This window comes from Oryza sativa, chromosome 4, assembly GCF_034140825.1.
Source record: "Oryza sativa Japonica Group chromosome 4, ASM3414082v1".
Taxonomy (NCBI): Eukaryota; Viridiplantae; Streptophyta; class Magnoliopsida; order Poales; family Poaceae; genus Oryza; species Oryza sativa.
In genome coordinates, this window is record NC_089038.1 from 32,023,227 (window position 1) to 32,049,572 (window position 26,346).

Below are 26,346 nucleotides of genomic sequence, written 5' to 3' on the forward strand. Positions count from 1 at the left end.
AAAATATTTGATTTAATCGAGTAAATTTTATTTTAGTCCACCTTTTATTACCCAAGTTTCAATTTGAACCACCCTTAAACCTATCTTTTCAATTTGGACCGGGTACCATGGTTGCGGTTTGGACTACCATGAACAACTTTTCTTGTCATATCTAACTTCCCTTTTGGCAAACATATGAACCATACATAGAGAAATTTGGCCGTATATACTAGAGCTGATGTGTTTAAGGTCATTTATTGTACTGACAAAAAATCGTTCGTGGTGGTCCAAATTGCAACAATGGCAAATTTATCCGGTCCAAAGTGAAAATATATGTTTAAGGTGGTCCAAGTGAAACTTAATTAATAAAATGTGGCCCAAAGCATAATTCACTCTTTGTTTTATTACTGTAACTTGATTTATCATCTTGAAACATTATTACTTAATATTTTATATTTATAAAAAACAAAATAAATGGTCAAACGTTTGTTAAAAAGTCAACGATGTTATATATTAAAAAAACAGAGGTAGTAACTTTTAAAGTTTAAATTTTATTTAAAATATAATAATTTTTTCACTTTTCACATATATTTTCTTCTCAACCAATTATGATATTCTGTTATTTAAATTTTATATCCACTTTCTCTTCCTGATCAATTGTAACAATCTCCTTTTAAATTTTATCAACTTTTTTAATACTTGTGCTTAACCCTAAAACTAATTATGTTTTGGACGGAGGTAGATCTGATGTGCAGCACTGCTACTGTGCTATAATGGGATCATCCTATTGGAATATATTAACATTAGGGATCAATTAAATTAGTACCATTTTTATGATCCACAGAGAGGTAATCCAACAAATTTTTGCACCTGAAAAAAATTACTATACTGCTTTACTACATATATGTATATGAATACAAAACAATGCATACATTGTATAAGGAGGGAAGATTTGATATTCCTCCAGAAAAAAGAAATATTTTGATGATGTGAACCAATTATTTTGAGGGTGTTTGTGCACATGCCAGCATACTATTCTTGATACCACTGGATCTTTTGTTTTCTTCTCGCGCTGTTCGCCTTAAAACCTGCCAAAACGGGGTCCTCCGCTCCATATTTTCTTTCTGAAAAAGGACCTTTCCTGATCAGAGAGTAGGATCAGTACGGCACAATTTAACGACTATACTCCATAATATGGGCGGCTGCGACCCAAAATAACACACAGATTTTGTTTTGGTGAGAGCTGGACGACGTCAGCGCTTACGACCAATCAGGGCGTACACTGCCGGAGGAGCGAGAAGTCAGAGAGTGATCATCTCAAAGCCCATTGCTAAGTGCACTCCTAATCTCTTTGGAGCATGGTTTGTTCTGTCGAGTAGAGCTACGTCATGTAATAGAGCAGCACCTTATCCGATCTCAAGATTAACTTAGCATAATATGATGCGCCAACAGTGATGGAGCATGGTGTTGCTCCTGCATTAAGATACTCCCTCAGTTTGTTCCATATTATAAATTGTTTGATTATTTTCTTAATCAGTTCTTTATATTTAACAAGCATGTGGGAAAATATAATAATACAAAACAAACATATTATCAAAATATATTTAATGCTAAACTTAGTGAAACTAATTTGGTATTATAGATATTGCTATTTTTTTCTATAAAACCATACTCCCCTGTTCAGATTGAAAAGAGCATTCGTTTTTCTTTGTACTCGGTCAGCATCGACGGCACATGTTATTAAGGATCGAAGAACTACATAAAAGGGTACTTTGATATTGCACCTCTGTCTATAAAAAGGTCGGTACTACGATCAAGTGCGACATTGACACAAATATTTCTTTCGTGGAAAGTTGGTGCAAACAATCTGCAATGGCGTTGGGTATAAGACATTGACATTTCTTCCGCTGCAAAATTCCGAGGTAAGTCAATTCGATTTTTTCAGGGGTACTATATAATTGTACCTAAAGCCTCTTTTCTTCAGGATTAGTCTTTTAAGTTAGCTTATTGATTTATATGATTTATAAGCTGGTTTATTTAATATCCTAAATTTAGTGGTGGAATCATATCTCTAACTCATACTACCTCCATATTTTAATGTATGACGCCGTTGAATTTTCGTCCATTGTTTGACCATTCGCCTTATTCAAAAAATTTACGTAATTATCATTTATTTTATTGTGACTTGATTCATCATCAAATGTTCTTTAAACATAACATAAATATTTTCATATTTTCACAAAAATTTTGAATAAAACGAATGGTCAAACGTTAATCAAAAAGTCAACGGCGTCATACATTAAAATACAGAGGGAGTATAAGTAAAAAAGAACTTCTCCAACCTAACTGATTTATAACCCGGTGGATTTAATGTTCTAATGTACTCCCTCTATTTTAAATTGTATATCGCTTTGATTTTTTTCGCTTATATTTTCTATATAACTAAGTCTATAAAAATATAGCAACATTTTCAATATGAAACAAACATATTATAAAAATATATTAAATATTATTTTTTATAAAAAAATAATGTTATAGATATTATTAAATTTTATACAAATTTAGTTAAATTTAAAAGATATTTGATTAGAAATAAAGTTAAACGGAGTTCTAATATGAAACGGAGGGAGTAGTTATGAAAAAGTTATTGCTTACCTGTTCTTCGGTGTACCTGTAATTCTGTTTGTCGTGCTATTAACTATATCATATTTCATGGACAATTCCTCAAAACATAAATCACTAGTAGGTCAGCACTATCGCAGTACAGACAAATAGTTTGACAATGCGGGCTAAGGCTCTCATTGTTTGCGTTTTTTTTAAAGAAAAAACATTGTTTGCTTGTTGACTTATTATCATTGTAGCTAAAATTCAAATCTTGAAGTCTAATTTTCAGGTTGACTTCAGGATTGCAGGTGCGCTCAACACCTACGCCCTACGGGTTCTATATTTCCCATTTTTTTGGAAAACAAATGAAAAAAAAATCTTTTAGACTGGGTTGAATCTAATCTAAGCAGATATAATGCATCAACCTTTCTGGTTCGGCAAGTAGTACTCAGTAGAATCTATTCTTGGAGGCCCGCTTGTCGCATCAAGTATGTGATCCCAATCCATTACTATCACCCGTTCCAGTTTGCTGCTTTGCTAGTGTCAAGGATGCTCTCTGGAACTGATAATCCTCATGATGAAACATGCCTACTCAGATGCGCATAATCCCCTACATGTGGGCTACAATTTTCCAAAATTTCCAAAGCGTGATAGGATATAATACCCTGGATATTACTGTTCCCATTTGGTTTTTCTTTTATAATCTTTCGCATCAGATACAAGAACAACGAGACACTGACCGAGAAATGTCTGAATATTAACGCACCCAGCTACTACTACCTGCCGAGGGTTTTTTGATTGGAAAATGCACGCACGGCAATCTGCATCACCGGTACCTGTCGGATTAGGTGAGCTGAACGTGTTGGTGTCAGTGGCAGCCTAGATCTGCTCGTTTCCCTTTGTTTAGCCTGTCAAAACGATCTAAAGTTCGGTCTTTTGGAAATTAAGCTCAGGTTAGATCGAATAGTGCCAGCTCTTTTTGACCCAGAAGTTAAAAAAAAAGGAGGAAAGTCCACAGTGCCGAATTAGGCTCAACAAAAGATTTTTTTTAGGTAAAACTTCTATATTTATATCATTAACAGTTTAAAAGATAGGGCTGGAAAATAGACTAGGATAAAAATTAGTTAAAAGGTATGGATAATTGGGTAGTTCCATGGGCTAGATTTTGATGGGCTGTAAAGCCCATCCGGCCTAACACGGAGTAACATAATGCACCCCCAGAAGTACGAGACGCACCTGACAGATTAACAAATGCATCATTCAGAAGAACGAGACTGACCTGACATTTCTTAGTCGGTGGGGTCCCGCATGTAAATTTGCGCCGTAGCTATACTCTCCACGGCTCTCGAGTCCAGACCTCCAGCCTGAACATTGGCGTAGAGTAGAGTAGTAAGGATTTGTAGTGTGTGTTCTACTCCTCCAAATCCGTCATACATATACAGAAGAATATTTTTTTGAAACAAATTTCATGGATAATCTAAGTTCGTTCAGATGTTCGCGTACTCAAAAAACCATGCTGCAGCACACAAATGCGCGATGCTCGCCAACATGAAGGGCCATCTTTAGCGAGGCTTTCCGTTCAGCCCAAGCACTGCAGACGAAATTGTAGCCAGGGTCGTCAGAGCCGCGCATGGGAATAGAATCCTGAGAAGATGAAGCCGCCAAAACGCAGATCATCATCGTCACCGATCCACCATCCTACCTTTGCTGCCGTAGCTGACTATAGCTGCTGCTGCTGCCCCTCTCCTCTGAAAAAGCCCCCTGCTCTTGCCATCCTCCATCCATTGCTGCAACTTTTTTCACCTTCCCTCCCCAGCTCGTCCTCCTCCCACGAGATGCTCTCTGCTTTTCAGTTTTTAGCCATGCCTGTCACTTGTGCGAGAGCACATGGTTAGTCAGACAGAGAGAGGGTGAGTCAGCAGTAAGTAGTATGGGTAACAAAAATGCCCAGAAGGCTTTCATCGAGAGCAGCATGAATGCAACAGGGGCAGCAGTCGATGATAGATCCACAGGAAAAGGTTCCAATCCTTGGACTATCATGCCTGATTGGCTATCCTATCTTGAAAGTTAACTCTTGAAAGTTACGGCAGTAACGAAGAAGTAACAAACAGGGTCAGACAGACAGGGATAGCTGCTTGCCTGCTACTGCATCACATGTCAAGTTCGCAAGCGTCACAGCACACCAGAGACACATGGAGCCCCATGCCGGGGTAAAGGGCAGCTGGTATGTTCCTGTCCTCTTCTACAGCACGGCTCACACTTGTTCTGATGATGCAGCAAAGGCTGCAACTGCAAGAAGAGCTGGAATAATGGCACGGCATGCATTATTAGGGAGTCGGTTTCTGTGCCTACAAAATTATCAGCCGTACTCTCTAATAAAGGGAAATAAAATTCTATCACGGCTGTGGCATATCTAGTCAATACAAAAGTATGTTCAGATTTATAGTAACTAGCTGGTGACCCGCGCAATTGCGCGGCTAGCACCTAAACAAAATCATATATTTTTTACTATAATTTTACTTAAAATTTATTAAATAGCTATGTCATTGTTTTAAGACTTTAAAAGACCAAACCTTATCATCCTCGTGTTATAATTATATAGTTTTTAAAAGTCACATCAGTTGCTACCCTTTATGTCATCTCCTTCTTTATTTGCTTGCTCGATCTACCACTATTTTTATTCATTTTTCTTGGAACCTTTAAAAATTGGATTTTATAGTTTTAGAGTTTATTGTCACGTTGGGTTCCGTTTTTATAATTTCTAAATGTCCCGTCAAATGTTGCCATTATACTCCTCTACGGCCCGTCCAGTGTTTCTTCTCTTTATTATCATTGAGATTTTAAAAATCAAACATAATTATCGTTTGGGTTCATTTTTACTTTCTAGAAGTCCCGCCAAATCATCAGCAGTTTTGCCATTGTACTCCTCTACAGCTTGCCCGCTGCCTCCATTCTTTATTGTCATTGAGATTTTAAAATCGAACATGATTATCATTGGTTTTTTCTTTTACTTTTTGGAAGTTTCAAACCTTTAAAAATTGGACTTGTAGTTTTATTTTCTTTATAATTTTTAGAAGTTCCATCAAACGATGCCACTATGCCTCTCTACAGCTCGTCCATCGCCTACTTTTTATTGTCACTGTGATTCTAAAAATCGAACATAACTATTGTTGGAATTCATTTTTTATTTTCTAGAAGTCCCGTCAACCGTCGGCAGCTCTGCAACTATACTCTTATACACCCCGCCCGCTGCTTCTCCTTTTTATTGTCATTGAGATTTTAAAAATCGAATAGGATTATCAATAGGGTTTATTTTTATTACTTTCTAGAAGTCCCAGCAACTGCTTTACTTGTTTGCTTCACGGCCTGCCTGGCGTCCCTCCTTTTAATTGTCATTAGAATTCTATTTGGTATTTTATTAACAATTTTTATATGTCGTATTAATCGCCACCACTCTACTCCTTTATAGGCATGTTAGTTAATTTATCTCGTCATTTGTTTTAGATGGTCTTTTCTTTCAATAGTCTTTATTTTTATCATAAATTTTAGTTATTTATAAATTGTATTCCTAATTGAAATCTTATTTTTCTTTTTCTAATTTCATAATTTATTTTTTAAAAAAATTAGTTAATACCGTGTTGTGTTCTTTTAATGTTTTTATTTTTTTTATTTTCAATTTTAGTTGTTTCAAAATTGTATTCCTACTTGAACTCTCTTTTAATTTTTCTAATTTTGGATATTATTTTATTTTTTATTCGAAATTTTAATTAATCTCGTATTGGGTTCTTATATGGATTCTTCTTTCAATATTGCTTATTTTTAATTCTGAATTTCAGCTAATTTTAAATTGTATTCCTACTTGAACTCTTCTTTTATTTTATTTTGCTAATTTAGGATTTATTTTTATTTTTATTCTGAATTGTAATTAATCTCGTATTGGGTTCTTATATGAATTCTTCTTTTAATATTCTTTATTTTTAATTCCGAATTTCAGTTATTTTTAAATTGTATTCCTACTTGGATTCTCCTTTCCTTTTCTAATACCGGATTTTATTTTATTTTTATTTCGAATTTTAATTAATCTCGTATTGGGTTCTTATATGGAAACTTCTTTCAATATTGCTTATTTTTAATTCCGAATTTCAACTATTTTTAGATTGTATTCCTACTTGAACTCTCCTTTCCTTTTCTAATTTTGGATTTTATTTTATTTTTATTTCGAATTTGGATTAATCTCGTATTGGTTTCTTATATGGAAACTTCTTTCAATATTGCTTATTTTTAATTCCGAATTTCAGCTATTTTTAGATTGTATTCCTACTTGGACTTTCCTTTTTTTTCTTTTTCTCCGATCAATGTGGGAATTTCTAGCCTCCACAGCGAACATGGTGCCTCCTTTTCGAGCTGTCTTAATAATATAATAGATAGGATATATCACATTCGGTACAAGTTGGTTTTTTATGGGACGGATAGAGTATTTACTGATGGCAGTAGAAAGACTGTGCTTTGATCAAAGCACTGTTGTTTTGAATAGAAAAGATTCTGTCTGGGCAAATTACAGCCTGATATCTACTGGTCAGAGAGGAATTCCTCAAACTAAGAGCCCCTTTTGTCTAATTGTTCTAACGGTCTCTACTCTCTAGCCATATGCAAAGGCCTGTGCTGTACACGTACAGTGTACTACCACAGTCTAGGCGCTATTTGCAGAGAAAATGTGCCGCTCACTTTTGCCTCGAGGACCGTGCACTCTATAGACAATACTTTCTCTCTAACCATGGATTTGTACATCAAACAATCATTTGTGGTCCATTAATTCCCAGGTGTACAAACTGGTACATTTTGCTGCAAACAATTAGGTGTGCTACAATAACAAGATTATTTATGGAATACACTATACAATCATGAAATGTCACACTGTTGGGTATACTTCCATGTGGCTGGAACAAACAAGACAACTACTGCCAAAAATCTTGACAACTAAACTAACTTTGACCCTTTTTTTTCTTTTCAGGAGCCTTGTTCATGGTATTTTCTTAGGGGTATTCATAGTATATTGAACACAAGTAAATTGTAAGATCAATCATCAGTGCATTTGACCAATCACCTATGAATGATGGACCATCACCGTGTGTGTTTTTTCACTTCTCCGTGTAACCCCCCCCCCCCCCACGTCAGCGGGTAATAGTTGTACAAGTCTTTTTTTTCTGCTAATATATCGACCTGCATGGCTTTTACGTGTTTAAAAAAATGATGGACCATAAACATGATGTGTGGCACATCAAACTGTTTTGTAAGTACTCATGCTGATGCTGGCCAGCTCCTTGGCCATAAAAATTGGACCACACAGGTTTTAAGGCTACCAGCAAAGATGATGAAGCTCATAAATGGACCATAAGAGCGCAGCACACCAAATCGAAACCAATTCAATGAGCTATACAGTTGTGCAGTTGTGCACCTGTACTCCAGAGCCCAAGCTCCAATCGCTCACATGTCCAAATTTTGCTCCAAGTACACGGCGAATCCAAATGTATGAACCTTGGCAAGGTCAGAGAATCAAAAGTGAGAGCAGCAATGACAGCAATAACCAACTAGTACTAGAGTACGTACGATTGTACGAAGTAATATGAACGCATGGTCAAATTTTGCAAACGGTGAGAAGCAGGAAGGTGACAAAAGTATATATTCATACCGGTGACGACATCTTACATCTTAGCCCAACCTCGTGACACTGGGATTTGGGATAGGGCGACGTTGGGTGAGTGCATGATGACACGAGATGGGCCGGTGAAAAGGCCAAGAGATTGGAGCAATAAATAAAATCTTTGCAGGGACACTGATGAGTCACTGACGCAGAAAGATGTGGCGGTGCAGTAGCAGCCGTCCCCCATCTCTGAGAGGAGAGTGTGAGCTGCTAGTGAAGAGTGGTGGGTCTGAATGCTTGGATAGGGTTCCAGTCCAGCCTTGGGACCTCTGTTTGACCACCCCCAGTTTATACAACCAAAAGGGGAGTGGTAGCATTAGTTTGGAGCTTTGGAGTTTGGGGTGTTTAGGGGGCACACATCTCGAGAAATAGCTAGGTTTATTTTACTGTTGTGTTTACTATACTGCCTGTCGTAAAAGGGAACTTTGTGTAATAAAAGGGTCATGTGATTTAACAAAGAGAGATCTGTAAAGACTAAAAAAGAGGATGGGACTCTTTTTCTGTCTAGAACAAAAGGTCGTCATGGTATGTTGGTGCAAGCCCTATTTGTGACTGGGTGAATTTCTACTGTAGTACTTGCAACCTGCTTTGTGTTTACCCATTGATGAATAGGCAAAGCATACTACTATAAATACTTTCTAACAAAGGGTTTTGGAAAGAAAATGCGACTGGCCAGAGAAACTGGCTTGTGGACGACTCATGAGTCATGTCTAAAGAACTTACCTAAATGACACGACCTGACAGCGTGCTAACAGATCTCTCTTCTTATTAGCTAGTATGCCAGTCCAAATGCTCTAGTGTTCAGTGTTCTCTTCTCCCCCTCACTCTCTCCTGTCTCGCTCCCCCCTCCTTCCCCAGTCCCTCCATCTCACTCTCACCCACCAGAGTACCAGAGAAGCACAGAGACTCAGAGAGGGAGAGAGAGAGGAAGAATGGAGTATGAAAGGATTCACAAGGTTCAGGTATGAGCTCTACCCAAAGCCATTGCAGTAGTTCGTTTTAGCCGAGCTCTTCATTACTGGTTGCTCGATTCCTCCACACTTCATTTTAGTCACTCACAAGTGACTCTTCTTAAATCCCTTAATTGACATTTCCCATTGATTTCGTGAAAGATTTCGTTTTCTTGATATAGTCACTCTTGACTCATTTCTAATTTACTTTCTATTCTTTGTTTCTTCAGAAATTATATTTCGGCATGCCCATTTCGGCTGCACACCATTTAGGAATGTTGTATTTCGATTCAAACTATTGTCTTAAAGTTCTAAGAAGATAGTGTTGAAATAAGACGGCTTGGGTATAAAATGAGAAAAGTATTGAAGGATAGTACATTTTAGGTCATTCTCACTGAAAGCGAAGCTAACGAAGTTTGTTTCTACAGAAAAAAAAAACAACTCTTCACTTAGGTAGTGCAAAACCTCATTCTGAAGAATTTATCGTTGAATACATGCTAAATGGGACTACTTAATTATTCACTTTTGAAAAAAAAAATACCCTTACAAGTTACAAGTTGTTCCAGACCAGAGTAAAAGTAGCAACAAATTGAACCTTCTACTAACTTCTCAGAAATGATTAAAATCTTGGCAGGATACAGGTGTTTTCTGTTAGCGGTTCTAACTTCTAAAGAATTCTACAAGTTCTTTCTGCAATCACCAATTTTAAGTTTAATTTGAGATACAGTACTTTGAATTAATAGAACTTCCATGGAGAAAGACTTACTGGCTGCTTTGTTGTTCCTGTAGGCTGGTGCACTTTCTCCGACAAAGCTAAGGATGAAGCTTCTGGGAACTCACAATCGTGTGAGGGTCATCAGCAACAGCTCATCACGGACATCACCTTCGAAGAACACTGAACCATCGCAAGCACAGAACAGACTATTAGTTTGTGATGTTCTTGAAGAAGGTACAGACATACACATACTCCTAGTTGTTCAGGAACTTACATTTTCCTGATCAAGTCAATCACACAGCTATCTTGCTCTTCTAGCAGTTTCAGGCAGCTCTGATGGATCCAAATGCTCCTCAGCAATCAACAAAACTGAAGCTTTAGAGAAGGATCCACCATTGGACATCAACAAGGTTGAGGACATGACCAAAAGTTCAGTTCAGCAACCTGCATCAAGCAACTCAAGCATGATACATCCAGTTCGAACCATAGAAGAAGAGAGTAATGACTGTGATAGTGGTATTGACAATGCTAGTACCAGTAGTTTCGAGTTCCATGGAGGAGAGAAAACAGCAGCGCAGAATCCAACATCAGGATATTTCTCGAGACAGACTTCCTCCAAGTGGAATGATGCTGAGAAATGGATTGTTAATAAGCAAAATGTTCAACAAAATATCTCTAAGGGCGCACCACAGAACCAGAGTGCACAGCAGATGAATTCAGCTGCAGGCAGGGGTTTTATTGTGCCCAAAATTTCAAACCGAAACATAATTCCTCGCCCCATGCAGAACATGAAAAGACCGAGTCCAGCTTCTTCCGCTTCTCGAAGCATATTAGAGAGGTTATCTTTTGGTTCACATCAACCAAAGTTGGTTAGGCATGCAGATGTCTGTACAGTTAATAATGCTGGTGTCACCTCAGAGTATCAAACAAAGGCAACCGATAACAGTTCATCAATTGAAATAAGGCCCTACAAAGATCCCAAAGGTAACCTTTTCACTTTATAAGTCAGAAATTATCAAAGTATAATGCACTGTGAGCAAATGAACTTTAACTGTTAAATTTGTTTACCTTCAAAACTCTTATAAGAATTATTGCATGCAGCTATTCCTGCAGTTCATTCGGTGTCCGTGAGAGATGTGGGCACAGAAATGACTCCCATACCGAGTCAGGATCCTTCAAGGACAGGAACTCCACTTGGATCAATGACACCAACTCGTAGCCCAAATTGCTCTATACCATCAACTCCTGTAGGAGGACGGTCAACAGCATCACCAGGAGATGACAACACAGATGATGGACCATATTTCAACAGAAAAGGTGGCACAAATGAAATATCAGACGATGAAATGAGATTGAAGACAAGGAAAGAAATTGCCGCCCTGGGTATACAACTAGGAAAGATGAACATTGCTACATGGGCTAGCAAAGAGGAGCTAGAACTAGTCTCTGCATCCCCAAGCATTGCTGATTTGGAGCGGATGAAGAAAGAATATGCAGCTCGTGCAGCAGCATATGAAGAAGCAGAAAATTTTAAGCATACAGCAAGGTATTATTCAACCAGAAAATTACATATATTTCCTATTAGTTTCTTGCACTAATGACTTGCAAAGGGAAATAGATAGAATTGAATATTTTTCACATCGGCTTTGTTCCATTTTATCGAAAATTGTATTTCTCAGATTCAAGAAGGAAGAGTTGAAGATTGAAGCATGGGAGAGCCTTCAAAAAGCAAAAATAGAATCTGAAATGAAGAGAATAGAGGTGCATCCATGCTTTGTATTTTCCTCCTTCGTGTACCTAAATTATTCACACCAACACAATACATTTCTCAAATGTTCAATAATCTTACACGGGTTTTTTACTCTTACAATGCTAGTTGTTTTATTAAAACCCAAGTCATTGTGGCAGGAACATGCAGAGAAATTGCGAAGCGAAGCCATGGCGAAGATGGCTGAAAAGCTAGAAATGACACGGCGTTTAGCTGAAGAGAAACGAGCCTCAGCCAATGCAAGGATGAACCAACAAGCAGCAAAGGCGGTTCACAAGGCTGAGCTGATTCGCCAGACAGGACGAGTTCCAGGGTCATGTATCCTATGCTGCAGTGGTTGCTTCTGTCAACACTAGTGTATGCTTGACAATTAGGGAGTTAAATATGGTCGTGAAAAATCTAAACCCCATGTTCTATAATCAGCATTCCTTGGTTTTAGTATGGAAAGGAATGTCTGATACTTTGATTAGGTATTCAGATGTACAAATTCTTGCTTGTCATAAAAGTCAATCCAATGCTTACATTTGCTTGGTCGGCTACTCGGTTAAAGAACACTTGGTTGTTGCTCAACGAATTGAATCATTGGAAAATGACGAGCATTTCTTGACTATGTTTGGGTGAAACCATAATAGTGTGGCTGTATTGACAAAAAAAAAAAAAAGCATTTCCAAGACTAGTGGGTTTTTTAGCAGGGTTGACTGAAAGATTGTACAGCGCTCAATCTTATCAAGATTTGGAGAAGAGCTTAGAGCCTAATTGATTGTTTCTCAACCATGTTTTCAGGACTAAGATTGATCTCTTTTTACTTCATATCAACAATGCTTCAGTAGTTCAGTGAATATATGACAAACCAAGTCAGATGTCATGACATGTTCCTTATATCTAGTTATCAGGATGACCTCCAGTTTTGTACTGCCTCAAGGTCTGGACATAACCATTGGTTGCTCGACCAACAGCATGTACCACGGCAGAGAATGCCTGGTTGACTACAAGAAGTGAAGACTCAGATCCGTGTTTCTCTCCTGTACTAGCTCTACACTGTTCAATGGTCTCGGGATGCAGTGTATCATAAGTACCATATAATGCAACAACAGTGAAATTGCAAATGTCCTTGGTGAAATCAGAGAATGCATGGACCAGCAGGCCACAAGCCAACAAGTGACAAGAAAAAGCGCCAGAAAATGGACTCGCGTTGGTGTCAGCTAAGACTTCAAGTGATGAATAATTGCAAATCACCGTACCTTCACAGTCCAAGTGACCAAGTTCCAACCAAGTAGTCAGTACCCAGTAGATATACAGTTGACATTCCACTTCGTACTTCATCATGTACTGCAGAAGCAGCTGAAACAAATCAGTATAGAATCTCTCAAGATTCCAATAGTATAGCTACATATTCCACAATAATTATTTGTTGACAAAGTAAAATCCTTATGCCAGCACCAAGGAGGTGTACTGTGGCACGCCTCATCATCCATGATCCATCAAGTTAAGCTTGCATTGTGATAGAAACATGAAACAACTAACGGTATTCATGCGATGCATTCACAATTCCACTTCCATTCTACCATTGACAGTGTCACAGTGATCCAATGTTAGCGAAATGGTAGAAGTGGAGAGGTACTGTTCCAATCTGAAACCCCAAATGCAAGTACAAGCCCTAATCTCTTTGGCTAGCAGAACAGTTATCTCTGCTACAGAATATACAATTGTGAACGTGCAATTTAAATTGATTGTAAATTATGAATTACAGCAATAATTTGGCAGAAATCCTAATTTGAATAACCATTTCTGACTGCCCTAATACGCTGAATTCTAAGTAAACATGGCAATAAGTCGAATCCTCCCATCCTAACATGCAAATTAAGCACATGAGCAAACCAATGTTAACAAACACAACATCGCATTAGCCATACCAACTCATACTGATCTCAGTTTCCAACAAACTAGCGCACATGCCGCGCATCACCTCCACGCCAGATTTTTCCGCTGCACCTGTTCTAGCCGCTCCGATCACTTTTGGGAGTTTGTGGAGGTACGAATCATCACAATCTAGCGAGATGCTTTACGAAATCACGGTAAACAGTGTAGATCGCAAATCAAATAACACCACTACACCAGCACGGCGCGATTTCGACACAGAAGCATCCACCAACGCAATCCGCACGCATGAATCGACGAAGCGGCTCGAAGGATCGCGATTATTACCTGGATTCGAGCGGATAAGATGAGTTTTCAGATGCATTTTTGGTAGAACCCGCTCGATTTGGGGGTTCTGGGGGTGGACGCGCGACGCGAGTCTGCGAGGAGAGGAATAGGCGGCCGTCTGGAAATTTCGCTGCCGCTGTTGGTTCGAAATTTTGCTGCGTACTCCCCCTCGGCCTATAAAAAAAACAAACCAGCAATATATATAAAAAAAACAAATCTAAAATCGGATGTGACAATTCTATATATATCCAGATTTATAGTATTAGCATGTGTCATATTCAGTATTAGGTGGTTTTTTATGGAATGGATGGAGTAGTGCAGTGCGCTGGTGTTTTTTTAAAGACTTTTGTGGTGCTTTTTAAAAGACTTTTGGAGGTGCGCATGCACTTAACAATTACCAGCATATTTATAACAAGATTTTTTAAAACACAATTCAGCTTATATACACATACATACTTATCCTAATCCAAATGAGCACACGTATACCCTGTCATTAAAAACATATTTTAAAACTGAACTAGTATATTTTTAGATTGTAAATTTAACCAAAGCATATCTAGTTTTATAAAATTTACTAATAATGATGATGAGGAAGAAGAATATGGATAAGTACGTGTTTAGATTTGTAGCTAAAATTAGTTTCTTTTACAGTAGTACTTCACAGTTCACACCATTGAGAGCGTACTTTAATCACTTCGCTAAGGTCATGGACTTGTATTTTGCCGCTACAGATGGTATATATAGGCTATCTTCGTTATAAGCGTATTTAGGCTGAGTTATTTTATACATGTTCCCAACCTCCACGTTCATACTTCCTAAACTACTAAACAATATTTTTTTAAAAAAAATAAAATATAGGCAAGTTGTTGTAAAAAAACATATTAATTTATATTTCAATTTTTAAAGCTTAATATTTGATCAACCATACTCTCATAGTCTCATGAGCCATCCCCTTTTTCATGCGGAGGAAGATAGTTCCCAACCGGCAGCAGCGAACACGCACTTAGGGTGTGTTTGATAGTAGCGATTGGGCACCTTTTTTTTCTTCACAAAAACCAGAGTGATGGATTAGCGCATGACTAATTAAGTATTAGCTTTTTAAAAATAAATTAATATGTTCTAAAATATTTTTTTTACAAAATATTGTTTAATAATCTAGGAAGCGTGTGGCGTGAAAAACAAGGGAGTAAAAGTTGGTAGTGCATAACACTTAATAACATTGACCGAATTGATCACAGATTACATAAAAATATTAAATATTAAATAAGAAAAATGAGAAAAAAAATGGACGTTATCTATTAAAAACCAGTGGAGGCATATTTTTTATCGATATACAAGCAATTAGTTTTCGATATGTAACATATTCCTAGCTAACAAATGAACATGATGACGCGGAAAGACAAAATAACCAATGATCATGGCTATCGTCGTGCTCCTACTCCTTCCATCTCATTTTAGGTGGAAATGTGGGTCTCCGTGTCTAATGTTTAACTGTCCGCCTTATTTGAAAATTTTATTAAAAATTAAAAAATAAGTCATGCATAAAAAAATATTTATGTTTTAATTTTAATAATAATAAAATACTAGCTATAAAAAATTTTAAATAAAATGGACGGTCAAACATTATTCACAGAAATCCACGACGACACTTAAAATGGGACGGAGGGAGTACATCAATTTGACTTTTTGAAATTTTCATGAAAAGACAAGACCTGACTTGAAAAAAAGATGACTCTATAAAGAGGGCAACGAAAATTCATCAACTGCAATTTGTGCAAATACACAGTCACACTCATCTCCCTGTTGGATGTTCACAGTCGAGGGCACGTACAGTACGAGTACGCCTACCGTTGGGTCCCTAAAATTGATGGCCCCAGGCTGGCAGCGCCCTGAGATCCTTGCGTACGCCGAACGGGACGGGTGACTGTAGCAGCAGCGAATCCTCCTGGATCGAATCTCCCAGTGCCAGCGCGGCGCTGCAGTTTCACTGACATCTGGGGCCCACATGCACGTGGACCCACAAGCAGCGACTGAGTTAAGCTCCGCTCCGCCAGCCGCCCCCACGACTCCACGAGGTGGATCTTTCAAAAAGTAAACGCACAGACAACGACTATCTCTTCGATGTTCCACTGTGGGATGGGCCCCACGCATCCTCTGGGCCCACATGGAAGTCACACAGTGGTATTTTAAACGACCGAGAAAGGTGCACCTAGGAGTGACCGTAGCACAGCCCCCTCCGCCCAGAAAAAAGCCAGCGCCACCGAGAAATTCAAAACGCTGTCGCTGGCAGGTGGGACCCACACGTGGTGGACCCCGCAGGGCAGTGAGACGGCCGTATATACCGGCACCTGTGGACGGAGGACTCCACCAGTCCAGCTCCCCATGCCGCATCGAGACGAAGCAATGCTGCAATAGATTATTCTCCCCAAAGTCCCTTTCTCTCTCTCTCTCTTCTCGCCGTCTCGCGATCGAGCGAGAGAGCCTTTGCCTTTGCCCTCGCCTCCCTCCCTCCCTCGTCTCGCTCTCGCCCTCCTCCTCCTCATCTCATCTCGCGATTGGTGAAATTCTAGGGTTGTGCGGATTTGCTCCCCCGGGCCAACCGGATCCAGGTCGACGAGCGCGCGCGCGCGAGGGGTCTTCAAAAGCGCTCTTCGGGATCGCGTTCGCGTGAGCGCCAGCTATACACTCACTCCGCCGCCGCGACGAACGACTTGGGGCTTCTCCGTTGGCTACTGGTGAGGAATCGCGCTCCTTACTCGAGCTATCAAACTGCCGCTGCGGTGGCGGCGGCGACTGCTTGCTGTTGGATCACCCTTTCCACTTTGTGCTTGGTTTAGTTTAGCCGAGCGCTTGATTTCGATGCGTCGTAGGAAGGAGGAGCAGGTGTGCGTAGCTGGAAGCTATAATGGCGAAATGACACTGTTTGTGTTTGTGCGCTTACTATTTTTATTTTTGTTTTTATTTTATTTGTGTGCTTGGGTGGGTGGGGGCGGCTGTGATGCTGTTGTGTCAGTTATCGCTTTAGCTGTTTCGCTTTGGGAGATTGGTGCTTGTGGTGCTGGAAGCTCGTAGGATTGCTTTGGCGTATTTAAGCTTTTGGAGGTGGGGGACTGAGGAGTGAGGAGTCGGGATGGGTGTATCAATATATATATTAGCGCCGATGTGCTTTTGCTATTGTTTTCCGTAGTTAATGCGATCGGTTCCGGATTACGTAGTATGTTGCCTTTTGCCTTTTCGCGTTGAGGAGGAGTAGTTGGGTGGTTTTGGGAGATGGTGTTGGCTTGATGTGTTCCACCGTACAGTTCTTTTCCTGCTTCATTTGTGTCTCTCGACGCAGTAATCTAGGAATTCGGAACTGACATATTCGGGTGATGCTTACTAATGTACATGCTGGTTACCACGACTTCTCGGGTGAGTATATGGTGGGATTTGTGTTTATTGTTGTTATGCTGAAAACGTGGTGGTTGTGAAATTGGGTTGTACAGGATGGACTCTGTTCAAGGAATTTGATTTGGGGTAGGATTTGGGGGTGTGTTTTCAACTTTGGTTCTTGTTTGAATTTCTGAAGGTTTTCCGTTTGTTTTGTTAGCTCTTGTAGTGTAATCGCATTGTTATCTTATGGAAGAGAGACATGCGTGTGGAAGCTAGAAAGGGTTGATATGATTAACATGCAGCAATCTTATTTCTCTTCAGGTCTATATACCAAAAGATAGGTGTATAGTTTCTATAACTTCACTATAGTGCTAATGCTTATAATGGACAACAGCGTGTAGTTCATTATGATTGATCATAGCTGTATTTTCTTCATCAATTTAAAATGTGGTTCTGTTTTTTCTCACAATCAGCTATTGCAGGGTCTAGTCTGAAGTCTGAACATAAATGATGAATCTTCTCAGAATGTGGAAGTTTGAGCTCTAAATCCACTTGGTTTGTGAGGTGTTAAGAGCACTGGACAGTGATAGTTGTTACTGTGCAAAATGTTTTGGCACGTACCTGGAATCTCTGCTGCATCACCGGTGAGTGCTTACACTTTTAGTGACCATGTGTTGTGTAAGGTATATTTGTTTGATTCAGCGGTCATCTTGCTATTTCTTTCAGGTGGATACTATTTTAGACAAGGAAAATTTCAAGTTGGAGGACCTTCTTGATGAGGATGAAATAATCCAGGAGTGCAAAGCACTAAACACCCGCCTAATCAATTTGTACTATTTCTCTTTTAGAGTACTGTTTCTCTGTAGTTGTTTTCTTGTACAATTTCTATTCTGGGACACAGTTTTTCCGTTGCATTTTTTTTTCCTTCCTTGAGTTGTGATTGATCTTAGAGCGTATGCTGATATTGTTCACCAAATGGATATGTGTGACTATCTATGTTATCTATATGTACTACCAAATGTCTGCTCTGTGAATGCTGTTCATGCCTAAGATAGTAGCATATTACAGGTAAGTATATAGGAGGGAGATCCTCACTAAGCTTGGGTTAAAGTGGAGTACTGTATGATAAGTCATCGAACCTTATTTCAACCAGCTACATGAATGTTTCCTGGCATGTTTATTATCACCTTTTCTTTACATTTTTCTTACCGCAATTCTTTTTAATCTGGTGTACGACTTGTGAATAAAGGAGAGGTTATGAATGTGTGGCCAAGTGTACATACAAGAGGAATGGGCGCACATCCACAATATAGCTTTGCTAGTTGAACCACACATAAATTTAATATCCTTTAATTATATGGCACCGGAAGATGATTTGATAATGTGCTATTCATTTATTCTGGTCATTGCAGTCTGCGGGACAAAGTTCAAGTGGAGCAATTACTCCACTACATTGTCGAAGAGGCACCTGAAGATGCTGAAAAGAAGAGGATATTTCGGTATACATGGCTTATGGTTGAATAAAAAAACACTTAATGCAATCCCCACATGTGGAATTCTCACGAATTTTTGTGTGCAGATTTCCTTTTGTAGCTTGTGAAATATTTACATGTGAAGTGGATGTCATAATGAAGACATTAGTGGAGAATGAAGATGTATGTTTCATTTTAGTTTTCTTATGTTAGCTTGATACAATATTATTCTCCTATCATGGTGTACAATTATCTTGTATGACTAATGAAGCCATGCTATCTGTGCAGCTCATGGACTTGCTTTTCTCCTACTTAAAACCTGACCGACCTCATGGGACACTGTTGGCTGGTTACTTTTGTAAGGTACTTTTATGCAACCATTCACGTCTGCAAATTTTTTGTCTCAGCCTGGCTGATTAAATGGTCATTATATACTGCTACCTTTTGCAGGTCGTGATTTGCTTGATGCTGAGGAAGACTCTCCCATTCGTCAATTATGTGCAGGTTTGTGTAGTTCTGCTGTCAGTTGTCAGCTCTTCCTTTGCTCTTTTGTTCGCTCACTGTTCTCCCAAGTTAGCCTTGCCTTCATCTGTCTTTCTTATGCATTTGTATTTACTGTGAAACAGTGGTTTCTGTAGTAAGCAATTTGTGCAACAGCTATTACAGCTAACGCCATTTTGTGAAGCAATGTTTGTTCAGCTGATGTCACTTTTGGGAGAGGTGAATCTAATCCATTTAGGATATAAATTGTTTTAGGACTTAGTGACGTGCTATAAATAATCTAGAGTAATTCATTTTCAGTATAGGTTTGGAGGATAGTTGTGAGGCTACATAGGGGATGCAACTGTATTGACGCAAAGAATCCACTGAAGCGTAGACATGGAAACTCATCTTAAAGCAAGGATGAGCAATTTGGCACATGAGTGGATTAAAGGTGTGATATATGTTTAGCATTAGATTCTTCTAACGAGCAAGGATATTTGTTCAAAAGGTCTAAGAAGGACGTGGGCGTGTGGTAGAGCAACAATGCCTTGTATCTCCAAGGCTGTGCTGAAAGAATTTGCAGTTGGTCTTTGCCAAAACTTCTCATGCTGTGATTGTTTCGTTGCCATTAGCCCATTATTTACGTTCTTTCTATAAGATCCACATCCACCTATTGTTTGATGTTGTGCACGGGTGTTAAGGTATCAAATCTACATCTGGGGCTGCAACACAAATAGGTGTAGAGTATTAAAGTTGGAATCATCAAAATGACAGTTGGTCATAGAGTAGAACTAAAAACCTGTGACAGTGAACATGCACTTGTAGATGAGTTTCTCATTTGTCTCAGCTTTACACATGTTGAACATCTGAAACTCATTTTTCACATCTCTTGTAACCATTCATATTATGTTTAAAGGTTGTACTGTGGAGAGGTGAATCCATACATTGGTGTTCTGTGCATAAATATTACTTACGGATTTGATTTTTATGTGTTGCTTATTCCTGCTGCAGGGCCATCCTGAAATAGTTAGCCAACTTGTTGACCTTATTGGTATAACTTCTATAATGGAGGTTAGCTTTCTAAAGACAAATTTAAATGCCAAAAAAAATCATCTGTAGCTTTGGAAAGTCATGGTAACAAATAACATCACTGATTAATCGGCTTAAACAGTTTGATAGCTTGTTGGTTTGTAATGCAGGTGTTGATCCGCTTGATCGGTGCTGATGAAACTATGTATTCTGGTTATGTTGACTCAATGCAATGGTTGGATGACATAAAGGTCCTTGAGATGATTGTTGACAAGTTCAGTTCATCTGTAAGAACTAAAGATTACTTTTAGCATCTCGTCTCACTTTGTCAATCTTCTGCTTGTCTTGTTTATTGTTGCTCCAAACTATTTTAACAATAGGACCGCTGCTTGTTACTTCGTTAATTTCTGGTCAGCATGCATGCTTCCAGTTTTAACGGAAAAATAAGTTAAAACTTCCCTTGGAATTTAAATGATCAAGTACTGTCCTCAAGTACTAACTGGTTACATTCCATTCTTTTGAAGATGGCACAATTTTTATCATATTCAAATGCAGGAAGTGTTGGCTATTTATATGCTGTTCATATATAATAGAAATTTGTGGGTAATGCTTTTTTTTATTAACATACTCGTTATAACTTCTGTTGAAGGATTCTCCTGAGGTTCATGCAAACGCTGCTGAAATCCTTTGTGCGATAACTAGATATGCCCCACCAGCGCTTGCTACAAAAATATCCAGTGCAAGGTGCTTTTCCATCTGCCCATATTGCTGAAATTTTTAAGATGTGTAAAGTCTCTGGGCTTTGTGATAGCAATTTGATATTCAAAACAATTCTGTGTATCCTTTTTACTTCATGGTTGCAGTTTTGTGGCGAGACTATTTCACCATGCTTTTGAAGATTCAAGGCCTAAATCGGTGTTGGTCCACTCATTGTCAGTGTGCATATCTTTGTTGGATCCTAAGAGACTTGTATTAGCTTCCTACCAAGTTTTCCGTAGTCAACTAAGCCATGCAACATTGGTCACTGCAAGTCCAGAGACAGTTGGTGGCATGCTGGATAGCCTAGGTTAGTGGTTCCTTAAGCTGTTATGTCCATATATCTTTTCGTTTGGTGAGTCACTCTGGCTATGGTCCTTTAAAATATACATCCTTTATTGTCATTTTACATTATTTGCTGTCCACAATTAAGTCCAGCTCTTGTTGTGGATTGCTTTTATTAATTCAGAACCTTTACCTGAGTATTATTCAGGAAAGCTTTGTATCTTCATAAAATGGTGTAGCCAATGATAAGACACATATAAAACTTCTGAATACCTCTTTTGAGTAACATGTATACATTCTTCTACTATCATTTAAGCATCCTACATTCAACTATTTCTTTTAGTTCTTATGATTATAAAGTGCAAGTAACACATAAAGATGTATGCTCCAACCTCCAAGGCTAATGCACTGAAAGATCTTAATTTCTACCAATGATGTTTAAGGTGATTTGTTGAAGCTGCTGGATGTTTCATCTGCTGAAAATGTTCTGCCAACGACATATGGAGTCTTACAACCTCCTCTAGGAAAGCAACGCTTGAAGGTATGAGTGCTTAATTATATGCAGGTCTGTCGAGCCACAAAGTGCATAGATTACATGACATAACAGCGATTTGTGCCTATTTGTGTTTGCCAGCATTTTACATCGCTGTTGCACAATTATACACTTTTTTGTCTGCGAAGACCTTGAATATAAATATACTTATCCATACCATTGGTGCCAGATGTCTATTTGACCTTTGATTTCTGTTGTTTAGGTAATTGCTTTACATTTTTCATTGTTATTCTTGATGTTTTTTTTTTCAGATTGTAGAGTTCATCTCCGTCCTGCTCTCAATTGGAAGTGAAGCTGCTGAAATTCGATTGATCCATCTAGGAGCAATCAAGCGTGTCATAGATCTATTTTTTGAGTAAGTTAAATTGCAATGTTGTTTCTCATAAGTTTGTCAAGGAGCTGACATATAATTAATCATTAGGTACCCTTTTAACAACTTTTTGCACCACCATGTGGAGAGCATCATCAGTTCTTGTTTAGATAGTAAGCAGGATCAGCTGATCTGTCATGTTCTTGATGAGTGTAAGCTTGTTACAAGAATTTTGGAAGCTGAGAAGAACTCTGCTCTATCAATAGATTTAACTAAGGTACTAAATTAATATCCCACTCTTTATTTTATTAAACAATTATATTTACTTGCAATTCCCCTTTCAGCACACGGTTCCTTTGGAGGGGAGATTTACACCAAGGATCGGACTTGTTGGTCATATGACACGCATATCTAACAAACTCATTCAGCTGGCTAAGACCAACAGCATAATTCAATCACATTTGCAGGTCTGTATTCGATTATGCATAGGGAAACCTTCGTATTGTTTACATCCCCGACATGTTAGTGGTTTTATTAATGGTCCCTTGCCAATTATCTGATGGATCCCTAGACAAGTGGTCGACATGAATGGTTCTTGCATACAGAATATCTGATGGTTTGCATTAAACTTGGGTTAACCCATTAGTGTTCTGAATGATACTTCCCTTATAATACAGGAAATGAAAGTTAAACATGATCCAAGGTGACATGTCTTAACCACACTGTCTGTTGAACATAATGATTACGTGAAATATCCAATACAACAATCAATATGTTTATTACGGGCCTCGTAGCTTCTTAAATATTTATTGGTTTGTTTTTCTATACAAGCTCATTCTTGCAAATTTTGATTGTGTGATATGCTTTTGAAAATTCTAGTGGCAGCATTCTTTGTTTGACTCACTTGATTTGGTTCTTTCAGCAAAATTCTGGGTGGGCTGAGTGGCATGCTGGAACCCTAACTAGGTGTAACGCAGTAGAAAATGTTTACCAGTGGGCTTGTGGGTAAGTACCATGTTTAATTCTTTTATGTTAATCATTTGCAATCTGTATGTATAATTTTCAACGAATAATACCATATTTTTTCTGTTTGAATTCTTCTTTATTTCTGCCTGTTGTCTCCTTATGAACCACTTTGACTGTGCTGTGCTGAAGGTAAAAGATAAAAACCACATAATTCTAAGAATATGGCTGCACGTGTGGTCCACTGTGTCAGTGCTGCCCTGATCTCTAAAAGTGTATTAGGCATTGATAGATTTCTTGGCAGTTGCCACTCCATTTTCTCAGAGAAGATATGGTCAATAATGTTTTATTTTGGAATAATTAGGTAATTCATTTTGATAGTAGCACAAACAACTATTAGTCTATTACCACCATATGCCATTAGAAGAGAGATGATTTAATTTCCATTGAGCTTGAGCTCCAACTTTGTCTATTTTAGCTCCATGCATATACTATGGTCAACCCCTGAAAATTTTAGTTTTACAAATGGACAGATGACTGTTTTTTGTGATGAATTTGCACAGTATAATAGTTCATCAGATGGTAAGTTCAAGCTGAATGTGGCAGTTTTACTCATTACTTCCTCCGTTTCATATTATAAGACTTTCTAGCATTGCCCACATTTATATGAATGTGGGCAATGCTAGAAAGTCTTATAATATGAAACGGAGGGAGTAATTATTATGGAGAAACAGATAGGTTATGTTTCCAGTGCCAATTCATTAATAATTTAGGATCAGAATATATGTCATGCATGTTCATATAAGTTATTGGGGTTTACTCCAGACTTCATATCCTGCGTACAACTTAGCTTGCTTTCTACATGCCTTTGACATCTTCTGGGGAAAAAGGATCTGCTAAACACTGTATCATTTATCTGGTCATAGCCGGCCAACAACACTGCAGGATCGAGGTAGGGACAGTGATGAAGAAGACTTTCGAGATAGGGACTACGATGTTGCTGCGCTTGCTAGCAATTTGAGTCAGGCATCTAAATATGGTATTTACAGTTATGAAGATATTGATGAGGTCAGCAGTTGAACAAAATTCATTCTATTAAGATATACTTCCTCCGTTTCACAATGTAAGTCATTCTAACATTTCCCACATTCATATTGATGTTAATGAATCTAAATAGATATATATGTCTAGATTCATTAATATCAATATGAATGTGGGAAATGCTAGAATGACTTATATTGCGAAACGGAGGGAGTAGTTAATAACTACTCCCTCCGTTAAACTTCACTTCTAGTCTCTACCATTAGTCCTAAAATAACTTCATTTCTATCCTCTTACGGTTTTACCTACCCTCGGTTCAAAAATCGATGAGCTTTATTCTTCAATAAGCCTTACCAACTCCTTACCTAACCATCCACCCACCAATACTACCTTTTCTATCTCTACCTTGTTTTGCACACCCAAAACTAAAAATGAAGTTATTTTGGGATGGAGGGAGTATGTTTGCATTATTAGTCTTGGATTGATTCTGTATTGTTTTTAGTTTGATCTGCAAAGTTGTATTCTCTAATATGGGCCCACTAGTGTACATTGAAGATTCACTCGAGATTCTGAGTCCTAAGAATTCCACCTGAAATGCTGGATTTATGTTTTTTTGTGAGGCTAATTTTCTAACTATCCAATTGTGGACCTAAGAAGTGTATTTTAGTTTGTCTTTTAGATGCAACTATGAAAGAAATTTACACATGCATATATATTTGACGAGTTACTCTTTGGTGGGTGATATATGCAGGATCAAGTACCACATGAGCGAGATGATGAGGTATGTTCACCTTTTTTGCTTAGGTTTGGGCATCCTTACATGCTATATATCAAGTTGACAAGATTCCTGATTCATACAATGTGAGTGCATGTTCTAATTTTTACTTACTTCCATAGGACGTATATTTTGACGATGAATCTGCTGAAGTGGTTATTTCCTCTCTTCGTCTTGGTGATGAACATGACAGGTATTTTCTAGTCTATGCTCTTTGTATTGTATGTGCTCTTTCGTAAGTTCATTTAAATGCTCGCAATAAGGATTGGCTGATGAATAATATGCCTTGCAGCAACTCCTTGTTTACAAATTCCAATTGGTTTGCATTTGGTGAGGATAAAGCACTGAACGGCGAGGTCAACCCAGAAGCTTCCCCATCCCCAAATTCAGAGATATCTTCTCCAAATGTTGATGATGAGAATGATGAAGTCATTCTTACTGAGGTTACAGATGGCAGAAAGGGTTCAGAGTCACTTTTAGCAGTCGACTTGAATGAAGAATCTAGTCACACAGGCTTGACAAATGTCTCCATTGATAAATTGGAAGATGACATCAGACCACCAACTCCAGATGTAAAAGAAAGCCCACCTGAATTTGTGGAATGGAGGGAGGAAGAAGCAGAACCTGCTGACGTACCTGAGAACGACACAGCAGTTCCAAATGGCGAGGTTGGTAGTGTGGATCAGATGGATGGAATTGAGGATGTTATGTCTGGCACAACTGAATTAAGAGTTGAAAAGGAGATTGAAGTTTTGTCTGGAACCTCGGTACCTGAGAGCACAATAGGAGAACTATTACCAGGTTCAACGGAAATTAGTACAACCAGGCACCCTGAACCAGTTGATGATAGGAATCCTATGGAGCCCCCTATGGGTGAACAAAAAGCAGAAAGCTGATGAAAAATCAGGCGAAATAGAAACAGACTCGTGGGAAAAGGTGGATGTCATAATGATGATTATGGATGTGCAGGATGCATGGGGAACAAGTCAAACCATTCATTCATGTATAATAGAACTGCTGATGTATTGATCTTCTGCCCCTGCATGCATCATACAACTGCTGACCATGCAGCATTCTCTCATGGAGCTGCTTAAGTTTTCATATCTTCGCCAATATGCTGGCAACATTCGAATGCGGAATGCTGAAAATAGCCAGCTCTCATTCTTAAACGCGTAGTGTGATCTGCAGTCTGCTCGTGTCACCGTGGTAAATACTAGTAACTGATTGGTGATCTGTGGTTTCGATGCTTTAGTTTCTGTAGTTGGTGCTGTTAGCACAACAATTTTGACTCGGATTCAGGCCGATGAATGTTATCATATTATTCATGATTTATTTTGTAAACAACTAAGAACATCAATATTATTTTCCCATGTACTTCATGTGTT

The 26,346-nt window shown here is 38.5% G+C and overlaps 2 protein-coding genes and 1 long non-coding RNA gene across 9 annotated transcripts; 2 read left to right on the forward strand and 1 right to left on the reverse strand.

Annotated features, from left to right (window-relative positions):
• Positions 1–840: 840 nt before the first annotated feature.
• LOC107280535 (uncharacterized) lies at positions 841–14,068 on the reverse strand. Of its 3 annotated transcripts, none has more exons than XR_010740677.1 (12): positions 13,923–14,068; positions 12,959–13,046; positions 11,018–11,194; positions 10,485–10,835; positions 10,224–10,393; positions 10,001–10,129; positions 8,039–8,118; positions 4,723–4,884; positions 4,286–4,449; positions 4,087–4,174; positions 3,863–3,947; positions 976–1,120 (listed from the first exon to the last, which is right to left on the reverse strand). It is a non-coding gene; the product is annotated as an uncharacterized lncRNA (long non-coding RNA). The 3 variants fall into 3 exon arrangements; XR_010740676.1 differs by having other exon boundaries at positions 10,485–10,916; XR_003242098.2 differs by lacking the exon at positions 4,723–4,884 and having other exon boundaries at positions 841–1,120; positions 10,485–10,916.
• On the forward strand, positions 9,027–12,327 carry LOC4337028 (uncharacterized). 3 transcript variants are annotated; one of them, XM_015778617.3, is made up of 6 exons: positions 9,027–9,246; positions 10,024–10,183; positions 10,268–10,933; positions 11,051–11,495; positions 11,629–11,710; positions 11,858–12,327. In XM_015778617.3, exons 1-6 carry the CDS (start codon positions 9,217–9,219, stop codon positions 12,071–12,073), a joined length of 1,599 nt encoding a protein of 532 aa, XP_015634103.1. In that variant the 5' UTR covers positions 9,027–9,216; the 3' UTR covers positions 12,074–12,327. The 3 variants fall into 3 exon arrangements, with proteins under 3 accessions (XP_015634103.1, XP_015634104.1, XP_066165506.1); XM_015778618.3 differs by having other exon boundaries at positions 10,271–10,933; XM_066309409.1 differs by lacking the exon at positions 9,027–9,246 and having other exon boundaries at positions 10,049–10,183.
• Positions 14,069–16,378: 2,310 nt separating the features above from the next.
• On the forward strand, positions 16,379–26,335 carry LOC4337029 (uncharacterized). 3 transcript variants are annotated; one of them, XM_015781013.3, is made up of 20 exons: positions 16,379–16,657; positions 17,768–17,938; positions 18,021–18,124; positions 18,707–18,793; positions 18,874–18,949; positions 19,055–19,129; positions 19,217–19,270; positions 20,261–20,320; positions 20,449–20,565; positions 20,928–21,022; positions 21,142–21,344; positions 21,763–21,860; positions 22,124–22,227; positions 22,294–22,459; positions 22,527–22,649; positions 23,105–23,187; positions 24,072–24,213; positions 24,938–24,967; positions 25,084–25,154; positions 25,254–26,335. In XM_015781013.3, the coding sequence occupies exons 2-20, from the start codon at positions 17,900–17,902 to the stop codon at positions 25,855–25,857; spliced, it is 2,331 nt and encodes a 776-aa protein (XP_015636499.1). In that variant the 5' UTR covers positions 16,379–16,657; positions 17,768–17,899; the 3' UTR covers positions 25,858–26,335. The 3 variants fall into 3 exon arrangements, with proteins under 3 accessions (XP_015636499.1, XP_015636498.1, XP_015636500.1); XM_015781012.3 differs by having other exon boundaries at positions 17,777–17,938; XM_015781014.3 differs by lacking the exons at positions 16,379–16,657; positions 17,768–17,938; positions 18,021–18,124; ... (2 more) ...; positions 19,055–19,129; positions 19,217–19,270 and adding an exon at positions 19,575–19,700.
• The last annotated feature ends 11 nt before the right edge of the window (positions 26,336–26,346 follow it).

Excerpts from the sequence above, each read along its gene's own strand:
- LOC4337028 (XM_015778617.3), top strand. The coding sequence starts at position 9,217 with ATGGAGTATGAAAGGATTCACAAGGTTCAG. Across the intron at positions 10,184-10,267 it reads TTGTGATGTTCTTGAAGAAG|CAGTTTCAGGCAGCTCTGAT; the intron begins GTACAGACATAC and ends TTGCTCTTCTAG. Across the intron at positions 11,496-11,628 it reads AATTTTAAGCATACAGCAAG|ATTCAAGAAGGAAGAGTTGA; the intron begins GTATTATTCAAC and ends TGTATTTCTCAG.
- LOC4337029 (XM_015781013.3), top strand. The coding sequence starts at position 17,900 with ATGTTTTGGCACGTACCTGGAATCTCTGCTGCATCACCG. Across the intron at positions 20,321-20,448 it reads GTATAACTTCTATAATGGAG|GTGTTGATCCGCTTGATCGG; the intron begins GTTAGCTTTCTA and ends TTTGTAATGCAG. Across the intron at positions 21,345-21,762 it reads TGGCATGCTGGATAGCCTAG|GTGATTTGTTGAAGCTGCTG; the intron begins GTTAGTGGTTCC and ends ATGATGTTTAAG.